This window comes from Balaenoptera borealis (genome assembly GCF_965194805.1).
Source record: "Balaenoptera borealis genome assembly, chromosome: 7".
Classification (NCBI taxonomy): Eukaryota; Metazoa; Chordata; class Mammalia; order Artiodactyla; family Balaenopteridae; genus Balaenoptera; species Balaenoptera borealis.
Genome location: NC_138864.1, coordinates 88054927 through 88070258, shown reverse-complemented (window position 1 = coordinate 88070258; position 15332 = coordinate 88054927). Strand labels below are relative to the sequence as shown.

General features: G+C 36.1%; 1 protein-coding gene across 3 annotated transcripts in view; it reads right to left on the bottom strand.

Annotated features, from left to right (window-relative positions):
- Positions 1–15332, bottom strand: part of SEPTIN7 (septin 7) — a gene marked incomplete at its 5' end in the record, with an annotated part of 116164 nt that overhangs the window by 43700 nt on the left and 57132 nt on the right. For all 3 annotated transcript variants that reach the window (XM_082399531.1, XM_082399530.1, XM_082399529.1), the window contains 3 exons: positions 983–1117; positions 2250–2350; positions 14228–14334. In XM_082399531.1, the coding sequence (XP_082255657.1) occupies positions 983–1117; positions 2250–2350; positions 14228–14334 (343 nt within the window). The remainder of the gene's footprint in view (positions 1–982; positions 1118–2249; positions 2351–14227; positions 14335–15332) is intronic.

The window sequence follows — 15332 nt, the reverse complement described above, 5'->3', positions numbered from 1 at the left end:
GATCTTAATTTTAACTCCCAATAAGTAGAAGGTTAGTACTGATGATATGATACTTAAACAATTTGACTGTGACAGCTAAGGTGAAACAAGAAGACAAGTAGATTTAGTGAAGAAAGAAATGGCACATGAGAACCTTGGTATTTAAGGTTTTTTTGTAGCCTTCTCTACCAGATCTATAGTAAATAACATCTTTGGAGTTTCTTAGAATATGTCTAGCTAATTTTTATGGCTATTTCTCCTTATTTGATCGTTCAATTAGTGGCAGATTGGTCAAAAAGAAAGCTAAATTAGCCACACTGAGACACCAAACATGATGGAAACAATATTCCTTTCCATGAAGCAGGTAAAGTCTTATGCATGACAAACTAAGAAGTAAAATCATTGTTAGCTTGTCTAGGACTTAAAAAAAGGCTTCCAGGCTTCCCTGGTGGCGCAGTGGTTGAGAATCTGCCTGCCAATGCAGGGGAGGCGGGTACGAGCCCTGGTCTGGGAAGATCCCACATGCCGCGGAGCAACTCGGCCCGTGAGCCACAATTACTGAGCCTGCGCATCTGGAGCCTGTGCTCCGCAACAAGAGAGGCCGCGATAGTGAGAGGCCCGCGCACCGCGATGAAGAGTGGCCCCCGCTTGCCACAACTAGAGAAAGCCCTCGCACAGAAACGAAGACCCAACACACCCATACATACATACATACATGCATACATAAATAAAAAGAATGTAAGCAGACAAGAATAGCACTAAAAAAAAAAAATTTAAAAAAAAATTGCTTTCTTAAAAAACTAATTGTAATTCTGGAAGCAAATATTAAAAAAAAAAAAAAAAGGCTTCCTATAAGCCATTTTTATATGGAATTTGGAACTTCACAACTGGTAAAGTTAAATGTACTCCATAGAGATGAGGGTTACTAAAATACGCACCCAAAGATGAGTAATAATAAAACAAAAACAACAAAAAAGGTTATCAGAAGCATCAAGGTACTGACCCATGTCCTGAAGGAGCAATGAAGTATAAACAACACTGCACTCTGTTATCAGGCATCTGACGTCTGTTCACCCTAGATTCTGCATTCAGGTAGTCCTCAAACTTACTATCAATGTAGTCGATAACAGGCTGCCAGCTGTAGAATGCAGATAAATAAAATAATTAAGTTGTAATTCTACATATGAACATAAAACTGATGACTCTGTTAAAGGGCAATAATCAATATTTTTAAATACACAAAACCAATGTAACCAATGGAAGACATCTCAAATTATTCTACATATACTGATTCAAAAACAGATATAAATTACATTGAGTAAATCCTGATTCATTATTTCTAAACTTTCCAAACAGAAGAAAACCGTTTAGAGTCAAACACAACTAAATTATTATATTATTTGCATTAATAAGTATATCAATGCTAAGACACTTTACAATACGAAAAATTATATTCAAAGACTTTTATATTTCAAATGAAAAGATTAAACAATACAGAAACCTCATAATGAACTGTTACTTAGGTGTTTCAAAAGTTGACAGAAATTTACTTCAAAAAACAATGTGGAACTTGGGACTTCCCTGGTGGTCCAGTGGTTAAGAATCCACCTTCCAGTGCAGGGGAAGTAGGTTCGATCCCTGGTCGGGGAACTAAGATCCCACATGCCGTGGGGCAACTAAGCCTGCTCACTCTAGAGCCTGCTCGCCGCAACTAGAGAGAAGCCCACGTGCCCCAACGAAGATCCCGCGTGCCCGAACAAAGACCCAACGCAGCCAAATAAATAAATAAATAAATAAATAAAACAGTGTGGAACTCAAAGAAAAATTAAAATATTTTTTATAAGTTACTAAGATATTGTTTCCAATTAGAAAGCCATGGATGTTTTCTTCACTTACGACTTATGGAAAAACTGAAGGTCTAAAATCAGGTTTAAATTAGGATGTGATAGAAAATGGATAAAATTATAGTAAAGAATGAAAAGTTTCAAGTTTCTTATAATAATGAGAATTCTTTTATCTATGTTTTAGAATCTGTCTTCAAAATACTTCTATGAAAGGTGTTATCTTCATTTTATAGAAGAGGAAATCAGTTCAAAGAAGTTAAGCAACATGACAAGTAAGTGGCAAAGTTGATATATGAACCCAAGTCATATTACATAAAGTTCAGTGACCTTTGCTAAGATGAGAAGTTTTAAAATGTTAAGGTCAAAAAATCTAACCACCCCCATTCCCAAATGCAGTGGAAAGCAGCAGTGACAAGCCATTCTTACCAATTACTATTATCCACTGCATCTCCAAATCCTGGGGTATCAACTATTGTGAGCAGCAACTGAACACCACCTTCTTTGATTAAAACTTTGGATTGTTCCACCTGTAAAAGTCATTGATACAGATATTAATACCATACATTATATCCTTGGTTTCCTACAACGTAAGAGGTAGGGAGATGAGTGTTAATCAAAACCAAATGCGAAGCTTTTTGCAAACTAAATCTACTCACCCACACACTTTCTTTAGAATCAATTACTGCTAGAAGTCTTGGTTACTTAAAAGAAAAGCACATATGTAAATAGTGGGTTTACGGCTCACTGTTGGTACAGGGAAGGAACACAGGAACTGATAAAATAATATTAATTACTAAAGCCATACAATACGTATGTAACCTAAATGCACATCTAATAATACAAATAAACAATGTGCTTGAATGATTAAGTAATTCATAGAGATCAAATGTAATTAATCAGACAAGTACATTTAATTTACCATTTGCAGTAAACGTTTTCCTGGACTATCTCCATCTAGTTTAGTCCAAACCAATTACTCAAGTGAACTTATTACCATTTGCAAACCTTTCTCAGCATGGCTGTAATTATTTACACTGTGTTTACATTACGGCTAAGATACAATTCTCTTCTCAAATGTGTTACTGTACACCAGGCCAAAGCAATCAGCAAAGGTCAAGGCACTGAAAAAAAATGTATTCTGGTAGGGTAAAACCCTACTAACTCTGATTAAAATCTTCAGTTCTCTTTAGAATTTGTAAAAACGTTCTATTTGAGAAAAGGTATTGGACTTAAAAACAATAACAACATTTCCTCCTACAGTCTAAGATATTTTTGTAACCCCAAACTGTTTTAGAATGTAAAAATCATTCATCTTGGGCATACCCTGCTGCTACATAAAGCAAACACTGATTCAAACAGAAAAGGGGAATCATTCTCCTAGAAAAAGATAGGCTTTCATTCAATTTATATCAAGTGTTTATTAAAACTAGAGGTTTCAGTTATGCTGATAAGCTAACTTAAGAGGCAAGAATTATACTCAAACTTTGAGTGCTACAAGCCATAAGATGGTACAAATTATTGTACCAATAAGTACTATTAGACTTAAGAGGGAAAGGGGGCTTCCCTGGTGGCGCAGTGGTTGAGAGTCTGCCTGCTAATGCAGGGGACACGGGTTTGAGCCCTGGTCTGGGAAGATCCCACATGCCGCGGAGCAACTGGGCCCGTGAGCCACAACTACTGAGCCTGCGCGTCTGGAGCCTGTGCTCCGCAACAAGAGAGGCCGCGATAGTGAGAGGCCCGCGCACTGCGATGAAGAGTGGCCCCCGCTTGCCACAACTAGAGAAAGCCCTCGCACAGAAATGAAGACCCAACACAGCCATAAATAAATAAATAAATAAATTTTTTTTTTAAAAGAGGGAAAGGTAATCACATGAAAAGCAACTTCAACTATTTATGTTGGTTAACAGTGTTTGGAAAGGAAGAGCAACTAATTTCTGGGTAGAAAAAGTTTGGTTCACATTTAGAGATTACAGAAATGATGATGTCTTTCCATTTCCCTTTGACATTTTCTTACAGATGTTAGCTGATGGATGAGGAGTTGAGAGTAAGACTGCTGAGCAAGAAAGTGTATAGCAGCATTGTCCAACAGAACTTTCTGAAATGATGGAAATGTTCTTTGTCTACACTATCCAATATGGCAGCTGCTTGTCCATGTGGCTACTTATCCCTTGAAATGTGACTAGAGCGACTGAGGAGCTGAATGTTTAATTTTATTTAACTTGAATTAACTTAAATTCAAATAACTTCATGTGGCTTAGTGACTACTGAATTGGACAGTGAAGGCTGATAGCAATCAAAAATTATTTTGTTAAGAGTATTATCAAAAAAAAAAACTTGCTGAAACCGAAAATACTGCCTGAGATTTGGACATGCATGTCCATGGCGAGGCTTCCAATCTTTTAGACAAATAAGGGACAAAGCTCTTATCTTTTAGACCAATGGTCTTCAGACTGCTTTGATCCTAGTGTAAACTATCAGTGAAAATTTTAAACATCCCAAATATAAGTATGTTTATTTACCTACCAAACATACACAATTGGCAATCTGAACATTAAATATTAGTGTCAATTTCTCGTAAATTAAAAAAGTAAACATCAATAAATAAGGGTTCTAATATTTTCTGGTCACCTTCAATATCAACAATGGTTGCAACACTGCTTGGGAGACCACTGTTTCACACCACATAGCTAAGATAATACAGTTTGTCTGATATCAGCTTACTGTGATAACATGAGGGAAACCAAATAACTGCAGAAATAATCAGACTCATCAAGGCACATTATGAAAACTAAAAAAAATTAAGTGATATTACTTCATGTGGCTTAGGAAGTTCACATTCTATATATCTGGTAGTCCTCTATAGTTAAAAAGGACAATCTGGTTATATGTCAATTATATCTCCATTTAAAAAAAAAAAAGGAAAACGGATAATCTATTCAAATCTAACATGTCAATATATATCTAATTCTCCTCCATCTCCTTCAATAAAAACAGGTTATTCGGGCTTCCCTGGTGGCGCAGTGGTTGAGAGTCTGCCTGCCAATGCGGGGGACATGGGTTCGAGCCCTGGTCTGGGAAGATTCCACATGCCGCGGAGCAACTAGGCCCGTGCGCCACAACTACTGAGCCTGCATGTCTGGAGCCTGTGCTCCGCAACAGGAGAGGCCACGATGGTGAGAGGCCCGTGCACCGCGATGAGGAGGCGTCCCCGCTTGCCGCTGCTAGAGGAAGCCCTCGCACAGAAATGAAGACCCAACACAGCCAAGAAATAAATAAATAAATGAATAAATAAATAAAATTAAAAATATATATATTAAAAAAAAAAAACAAAAAAACAGGTTATTCATTTATGGTAACTGTCATTGAAGCAGAAATATCCAAAGTAATCATACCAGGCCTTCACCTAACAATTCTTTTAAATGACACAGTACCGTATATTAGAACTGATGCAAAAATGTAATTGTTCTACATGAATCATCTCCTGATTTTACTCCAAACCATTCCTGTTTCCCTTATTACCAAACAAAGCCCATTTCTACCTTCAGTACTAGGTTGTATACTAATCACACACCATAACAGCTTAAATTTTAAGATTTTTGTTTCCTTGTTTAAAAAAAAATTAGTTGAACAACTTAATTGTTTATTGAAATGACAAGAAAAATGAAGATCTGTATTTTATATGCTTTAAAGAGTCTGTTTATAAAGCTTCTTTTCTTCTCTGGCCTATGAAATTCTGTGTATCCATACATGGTCAAATACAAAGAAGACAGCAACATATGGAAGAAATCCAGAAAACATAACTGTAAACTAGTGCCATTCACAGGATCCAACTGTATCCTATCATCTGGTTTTGCAAGTATCCTCATGGGATCCATGGAAAACAAATTAGTTCAAGTCCAGGAATTTCAAACTTTTCTTAAGAAATCTATTCCAAATGGCCACTTTCCCATGCACTTTACTTAAGCAGGTCACATCAGCATATTTTATGGCATCACTCAGAGTTCCAAAAGAATGAATCAAGGGCACTTTCAACTGAGTTTCTCTCTGAAAAATAAAACTATAGCCTATTTTATTGTCTATGTATAATTAATTAATTAAGGGCTCTTTTGGATTCCTAGATTCCAGAAACCCACACTTTTTTCTAGTATTTTCAGTTTTTCAATCTGAGAGAAAGAAAAAGTCAAACTTTCACTGTTTATACAGCTTCAGTTCTTCCATTTTCGAACGACTATTAAATACACTACACTTTTCTAACTTAATGTTTGAGTCATTTTTTAAAGATAAATAAAAAGTGTTACTTAATTAACTATATTAAAATTTGAGGAGAGGGTTAAAATTTTCTGTCAGGAGTTTACCTCCAACTATACTTGCTCAGGATGTGGCATTATAGCCATAACTCTGCAGAGACTTGACTAGTAGATACTTGAACAGCCTGTGATATTCCACTTAGCTCAAACACAAAACCTATTTTGATTATTTAATAACTCAAAAGACAAACATCATCTTAAACACTTCATTATGTTCAACAAGAAACTTAAAGAGGCAATGACCAACAGAATAGTTATGCTTAAAGACTACTTCCCTCTCATCAAGACCCAGAACTAGCTGAAAAGACACTTGATCTGAAGATTCTAATTCTGCCTTCCACTCTCTGAACCACTATACCTCATTCCCTTGTCTCCTTACACTGAGATCTTAATCCCCTTGTCCCTTTCATTTTCTATTAGCAACTCCCCTCCTAAATCCTTTCTTTTCCTTTCCAGCTCAGATACCTTTCCATAAAATTCATAAACTTCAACTTTGACAGGAATTTCCATGCCATATGATGATCCTTTTACTTGTTCCTTCATCTCATGCCTCTCACAGTATGGCTTTTATTTGCTCCTTCAACTCATGTCCCTCCCAGTATGGCTCTTCCCAAGCTCTACCTTACAATCTCTGCCACCATGCTCAGCAAAGCACTTGATCTCCACTGGAAGAGGAGAGCACCACCAATTTGTTGTTGCTATTTATTATTTAATCTTTAAAAATTGAAGTATAGTTGATTTACATTGTTTCAGGTGTATAGCAAAGTATGTATGTATGTATATATGTGTGTGTGTGTGTGTATATATATATATTCAGATTCTTTTCCATTATAGGTTATTACAAGATATTGAATATAGTTCCCTGTGCTATACAGTAGGTCCCTGTTGTTTATCTATTTTATGTATAGTGGTGTGTATATGTTAATCCCAAATTCCTAATTAATCCCCCCCCTTCCCCCTTGGTAACTATAAGTTTGTTTTCTAAGTCTGTGAGTCTGCTTCTGTTTTGTAAACAAATTCATTTGTATCATTTTTTTAGATTCCACATAAGTGATATCATATGGTATTTGTCTTTCTCTTTCTGACTTACTTCACTTCGTATAATAATCTCTAGGTCCGTCCATGTTGCTGCAATGGCATTATTTCATTCTTTTTTATGGCTGAGTAATATTCCATTGTGTGTGTGTGGGGTGTGTGTGTGTATACACCACATCTTGTTTATCCATTCATCTGTCAGTAGACATTTAGGTTGCTTCCATGTCTTAGATAGTGCTGCTGTGAATGCTGGGGTGCATGTATCTTTTCGAATTAGAGTTCTCTCCAGATATATGCCCAGGAGTGGGATTGCTGGGTCATATGGTACCTCTATTTTTAGCTTTTTAAGGAACCTCCATACTGTTCTCCATAGTGGCTTCACCAATTCACATTCCCACCAACAGTGTAGCAGGGTTCCCAACAGCATCCCCAATTTGTTTGAAGCAACACTGAATCTTCCCTCCTGTTCAGTGGAATAGATCCCTTTTTTTCCTAAGGCTAATTTCTCAATCTATGCTGGGGATCTGACCAATTTCCATTTTAGAGTCATTTTGACAACTATTTAGACTATTTCCCCTGTATCTTCAATCTCTTATCTCTTAGGGAATGATTCCCCATAGGATATAAACAGTCTCAGGTCTTTTTTGGAAATAAAAACCAAACCACTGTCTCTGTCCCCTACACTCAACCTCTAGGTATTCCCTCTCATCCCTTCCTTCACAGCTCTACCCCCATCTTCACTGCCTCACAAATCACTTCTCAACCCACTGTCATATTCCCCTCTATTCCTACTATTTCACTAAAATATACTTTGCCAAGGTCACCTATACCACCCTATAGCAGCACCTTTCTCACTAAATCATAATTGTTTGCTATATCCTTCATATGACTGTGACATCCTTGAGAATTCTGTGTCCATCATCCTTGAAGCCCTCAAACCTGGTAAAAGACAAGCATTCAGTCATCTGTTCTGTGTATGACTGGTTCAAAAAACTATCAAAACTGGACCAACATCAACAGGAGAGTTTCCTAATTGGACTCTGTAAAAATGTTTCAAGGAGTCATAAGATGTTATCTTAGGGACAGGATTCACTGTTTTCACTTCTTCTCACCTCCAAAATTTTTGTACCCATTTAATCTAAAATAGTGATTTATTGGACTTCACAGACCAAGAAAAAAAGTTTTAAAGGGGACCAACATAAGGCTACCAACAAAGAACTTGAAAAAAAAAACTACCACTGTCATTTCACAAAAGAAACTGAAATGGATTTAGTCTCAGAATAAAGGACAGTCTTTCCCTAGGAGACAGCTGGCAACCTTTTGCTGACATGAAATAAGATATATTTTCAAATATAACAAAATTATAAAATTTGCTACCATATATACAACATTGTAATATTTTTCTTAAAATTTTTGTTAATCTGAGCACCTATATTTGAGATTGGAATATGAAGTAGAGCTCAAGTGTTCAATTTTTTCTATCACTTTATTTTAATCAGTCTATTGGAAAAATATATATATGAATGAAAGTGAAAGTAACATGGTGCCATTTCATTCAATTTGAAATATTCTGAAAGAACTAAGGAAAAACAGTTCACTCTCTTTCTTCCCCCAGAGATAGGATGAAACCAGTCTGCAGCAGGCCAGAAACACTACAGAGGAGTGGTCCACAAAGTATAGTACCCAGACTGGCAGCTGCATAGTTTGGGAACTTACTGGAAATGCAAATTCTTTGGGCCCTGCCTCAAACCTACTAAACAGAAAACTCTGGGGAGGGGGACTCAAGAATCTGTTTGAGCAAGGCTTCCAAGTGATTGTGATACACATTGAACTTTGAGAACCACTGGTATAAAGAACTACAGGACTAGAATGTCAGCTCACATTTGGAACTGCACAGCTCAGGTACCTAAGGCCAAAGATAGGAGGTTGGGAATTAATCTCAGAAGATTTCTATCTATCTCTGAAAGTTCACTCAAATCAGAACCACTGATATACCGGAAACTCAGAATCATTTCTCTGCTCAGAGTAGATGGTTTCTCCTTCCTTCCAAGACTGTGAATGTGAAGGAATTTCTTCTTTAAGATATAAGCCTCTTGTAAATAAACAATGCTCAGGGAAGAGATTATGAAATTGTGGTCTTTATTAAAATTTCACTCCTTATTTGGCCACATCACAGATGTTTCTTCTCTTCTTCTTCTTTTTGACAGTTGGAAGTGTTCCAGAAAGGCTTCAGGTCAGGGAAATTGCAGACATTTGCCTTTTGAAACTCAGGATTGTATGTTTTTCCTGGTCTAATATGTCTGGGCTGAGATGTAATACTCCTGATCACTCTTCACTAAAAGAATTTAAGAGCTTCTAAGAGCAGATCATCTGCTAGATTATCGAGCTTGGTGAAAAGCCAGTCAACTGTAAAAGAAAACTACATTCTATTCTCTAACTACACTGAATGACTAGGCACATGTCATGTTCTCTCCTGGGTAAGTGAAGAAAACAGTTCAGATGATCTTCATCTTGTTTCCAGTATATCAAGGAATACCTCCATGGTATAGTCAGGAAAGAGGACTTCTCTGGGATTCTAATCAGGATCAACCCAGTTCTCAAATGTTAATGTCTCACTTTTGGTAAAGGGGGGAGATTTAACAGTGGTACACAAGCCTTTGTCTTAAAAATCTTACTAGAGATACCCTTAGTCCTAATTACTCCTTTGTTTTCAAAACAGGGAGAACTAGGAAGATATTCACAATAGAAGAGGACACTTGGGTTATCTTAAAAAGGAAGGCAAAGTGAGTTTAGACAGGATTATTTTGGAGACAGACCAATGTAAACAGAATTCTTACAAACTGATTCTCCCACCACCTTTAACAGATGCCAGCCTGGGAGAAATTATCTGCAATGACTGAAATGTAAGGGACCATTACCTAGATAAGACACTTCTCCAAATTAAGAAGGAAAAGATAGGAAATATTAAGATGGTCAAAGCACTTCAATGAAATCTGAACAATTAATGAGTATAAAACATACGTTCAATCTCATAAGAAATCAAAGAAAATAAACTGAAATGATGAAATGTCTTTATGCACACACATGCACAACAGAAATGAGTACTTATGTCCACCAAAAGATATATACAAGAATATTTATGTTAGTCAAAAAGTGAAAGCCCAAATGCTTATCTGCAACAGAGGGGATACACTGTGATATATTCATGCAGTGGAATATTATGCAACAATGAAAAGAACTACAGCTACACAACATGAATAAATACCACAGACATAATCTCCAGTGAAAGAAATCAGACAGGAATATATCTAAATGAAGTTCAAGAACAGACAACATTAATCTATGGAGATAGAAGTCAGAAAGGTGTTTAATTTGGGGGTGGGTATAATACTGAGTGAGAGGAGGCATAAGGAAGCCTTCCAGGGTCCTAGAAACATACTATATCTTAATCTGGGTGTGGTTAACTGGATATATGAATACATATATAAAAACTCATCAAGTTCTATGCTTAAATTTGTGCCCTTTTAGTACACAAATTACACATCAATTTAAAAATTAAATTAAAAAAATTCTGCTCAAGACAAAATAATCAACAAAACTTCATAAAAGATAATCAAATTTAAAATTATTCCACTTAATCTATGATAGTGTTTTATAAAACTTCACAGACCCAAAGAAAGATAAACAAAACTTCAAAGACCCTCAAAGTTTGAAATATCCCAACTAAACACTAAGTCTTATACATTTTTAAAACTTGTTTGTTCAGTCATTCAACAAATATGGGATGCTAACGTATAACAGATGCAGTTCTAGGAACTTAGCTTGCAGCAGTGAATAAAGTGAAGTTCCTACCCTTATAGAGGTTACACATTTAGAGCCTGGGGTGGGAATTAGAAGGAGTTTATAGGGTGGTCAGGAAAGGCCTCCTTAAGAAAGCAACTTTTAAGCAGAGAACTGATGAAAATTATGAAGCAAGCCATGAGGATATCTCAGGGAAAACCACAGCAAGCAGAGAAACAGAAGTGGAAGGCCCCTGTGGTGGAAGTAGGATTAGCCTGTTCAAAGAACAGCAAGGAGGTTGGTTTGGTCAGAGCAGAATAAGCCAAAAGTGGACAAGTGTAAGAACTAGGTTGGGGGGAGGGGGAGTAAAACAATCTCTCATTGTTTGAGCAAATACTTTGTTGCAGAGCATGTTAAACTAGATTTCTATGTGATGAATTCCTTAGATTGCATGTGCCAATACTTTCACCTGTTCAGACACTAGCAAAAATCACTGCATTGGGTGAATCAAGAGAGCTAGAAATATTGTCCATTTGCCTTTATTAAACAAAGTAAAATAAAACATGGTAAGGTACAAAACTTTTATGAGTTAATTGGCTCCCATCATCCACCAAGCAGTTTACTGGAATTTCAAGCCTAGTCCTACAGTCAGTCAATACCCTCCAGGGTCCAGCTGGAAAATTCAAATCTAATAAGCAACACCAAACATTACGTGTGCACCATTTGATATTTTAAAAATAAAACAAACAAACAAAAAAACACTTCTCTTAAGTATTCCTTACTTGCCAGCATCAGATAGATCAGCCTTATGACCTAATTTTCTGGGTTTTTTTTTTTTAAACTAAACTTTCATATATTACATAACTATGAAGTGATGACTTCACCGATCAAATCATTTTGTCTAAATTGCCTAACTGGGATTAGACAAAATATCTCCAAATTTAAGATTTTTAAAGGCAAAGGCAATATAAATCAAAGAAAATTGACAACTTGTTGGACCAAACATTATTAAAAAGTAAAGAAAAGCTAATCCACTTATTAAGAAATGGTTAATCTGTTAAATTAACACTTATTAAATATCTACAGTATAAAGATAGTACAGTTGATACACTACAGACTAAACCAGATTTGCTTAGATTTGTATCCTAGTTCTGGTACTCTAACTACATGATCTTGGCATATCACCATCTCTGTGCCTCAATTTCCACATCTGTAAAATGGGGATAAGAATACCACTTACCTCATAAAGTTACTGAAAGAATTAAATAAGTAAATGCATCTAAAGTGCTTGGAATAGTACCTGGAAGATGTTAATGACTCACGGAGTGTGGTTTTATTATTAATCTAGACCTGGCGTTATGCTATGTGCTAAAACTACAAAGAGGACTCAGAAAATTTCCTCACCAGCACTAATCACCAAGAACACCACTGGTAGATACATGACCATTAATATTTAACAGATATTTTACAGTAAATATTCCTGAATTTAGGAATCTACACTGTGGGGTTCCCTTAACATTTCTACATACCTAGTTACTAATCCTGGATTTAAATACTTAAATTAAGAAAGCTAAAAGTATATCTTCTTGCTTAGGGTTAAAATAGTCAATACATCACAAAATAAGCAATGCAGTATAGTATCAAGTTTTTATCAACAGAACACATATTTGCAGGTAATTTGAAATCTCAAGCTCCATGAAGGATATTTTTTAAATTCCTGGGCGTCTCTGGTGGCACAGTGGTTAAGAATCCACCTGCCAATGCAGCGGACACGGGTTCGAGCCCTGGCCTGGGAAGATCCCACAGGCCGCGGAGCAACTAAGCCCGCGCACCGCAACTACTGAGTGTGCACTTTAGGGCCCGCGAGCCGCAACTACTGAGCCCGTGTGCCACAACTACTGAAGCTCGTGTGCCTACTGCAACGAAGAGTAGGACCCGCTCGCCACAACTAGAGAAAGCCCATGCGCAGCAACGAAGACCCAACGCAGCCAAAAATAAATAAAATAAATAAATGTAAAAAAAAATTTTTTTTTAATTCCTAAAACAGAGAAAACTTTAAAAAGGAGAAATAAAATATCCAGCTCCAGAGTCATTGCCTCAATAAAACATGCTCCTGCCAGAACTGTTTTCTCCACTTCTCTTCTGCTTCTGTGCTGTGTATTACCACATCAATCCACCAACAATTTTTTCAATCAACAGTTTAGAGCAGTGCTGCCCAACAAAAATGTAATGTGGGCCACATAATTTTAAAATTTTCAGTAGCCACTTGAGAAAGTAGTAACAGGTGAAATTAATGTATTTTATTTAACCCAATATAACCAATTATCATTACTGCAAAATGTAATCAATAGAAAAATTTATTAATGAAATAACATTCTTTTTTTTTTTACAAACTAAGTCTTCAAAATCTGGGGTGTATTTTATACTTGCATAACATCTCAATTTGGACTACCCACATTTTAAGAGCTCAACAGTCACATGTGGTTACCAGCTACTGTACTGGACAATGCAGAGCTAGAGAGTCTAGCACTTCGCTATATGGGCCAGCAACATGAGCATCACCTTGGATTTTGTTAGAAATACTGAATCTCAGACAACCTCAGACCTACTAGAACAGGAACTAAATTTAACAAGCTCCCCAGGTGATCTGAATATACATTAAAGATCAAGAAGTACTAAATTAGACCACACATAGCTTGTAAGCCTTAACAAATTGCTATTGCCATTCAACTACCATGTGGTATCATGCCATTCACTAATACAGAACACTGTATTTAAATAATAATGGCTTCCACACGAATCATGTTTTCTCTACGCTGTCCAACAGAATTTTCTGCAATGGTGGAAACATATCTGTGCTGCCCCAAATGGTAGCCACTTGCCACATATGACTACGGAGCATTTGAAATGTGACTGGTGCAACTGAGAAAGTGAATTTTTAGTTTTATTGACTTTTAACTCATGCAAACTTAAATAGCTACTACATATGACAAGTAGCTACCATAATGCAGCATAACTCCAGCTGTTACTACATCCCAGTATACTCTCTAGGAGGTTCCTCAAGACAAATTTATAAGGTTCTGATCAAGAAAATTCCTCTAATTACCTGCACTTCTCTCAATAAATCAATCTCTCTTTTTTATCAGCAACCATGTTTACCACTTTACATTGGCTAAGGCCAAACTTGAAATCTACCTCTATGGAAATATAATACAAGTTATAGAATGTGTTTTGTATCTGTTAACATTACCCCACCTTATCATCAGTTAACAATATACATACCTGTACAGTCTTTTTTATTCTATGGGAAGGACCTGGATACTCTGGAGAATACAAATCTGTGAGGAATAATGAGTTGATTAATGTTGACTTTCCCAGTCCAGATTCACCTAAAAGAAATAGAGGTGGAAATCTGTTAAACTCAGCTACCTTAACAAGCTTAAATATTCAACCAATGCTATAATCAAACTTGCTTTTATGCAAGTACTTCTTAGTGGGACAAGGAAGTGACATTAGAAAATATACTATAAAGACTCTCTATTAGAATAAATTCTTTGCCCTCATTTTCTTATCTATCAAATTAGACTCATGTTTCCAAGGATTTTTACCTTTATAATTCTACCATCTGTGTTCTTTAAAAGTAATGTATCTGTAGTCACCATTTTTAACAGTAATGTATTCCTAGAGAAGAAAGTTAGTCATGAAGGAAACATCCCAGTTGGATTATATATTGCTGCTTCAGTGAAATAAAAAATAAAAGAAGTATAAATGTTTATTACAGACAATGAATGACCAAGGCAACAAATCATGCAGCTATAAAAAGTAGAAATCTGCTGATAAAAAGAAGAAAAATTAATCACAATGCATCTTAGTACAAAAGTGAACCACAAAAAAATACTTCCAATTTACCCATATACCAATCAGCTTAAGTATAAAGGGTACTTCTCTATAAACCAGACTCCAAAAAATCATGGGTAATTACTTTTTATAAAAATGCTCCTGCTTGAAGTAGGAAAGGAGGGAGGTAAGACACAATTTCCACTAAGATTCACAAACCCTTCATGTCAAGTCTAGTACAGCATACCAAATGTACAGATATTTTTTTACTAAAATATAAACACCTTCAGGATATACATAATACAAAGTTAAAATAGATTAAAAGTCATATAATAATTATCAATTAATATGGCACCAGATTAAAGAATCTAGTTATTGTTAATAGTTCAGTGAGTTTAATAGGCATCTGTAGCCTAAATAACTGATATCACAATATTAACCTTACTATTTCTATTTCTAGGTTGAGTTCTTTTGATATTGGCTCCCAAGAAAGGTAAGAACCGGGTGACTTCCTTGGTGGCACAGTGGTTAAGAATCCGCCTGCCAATGC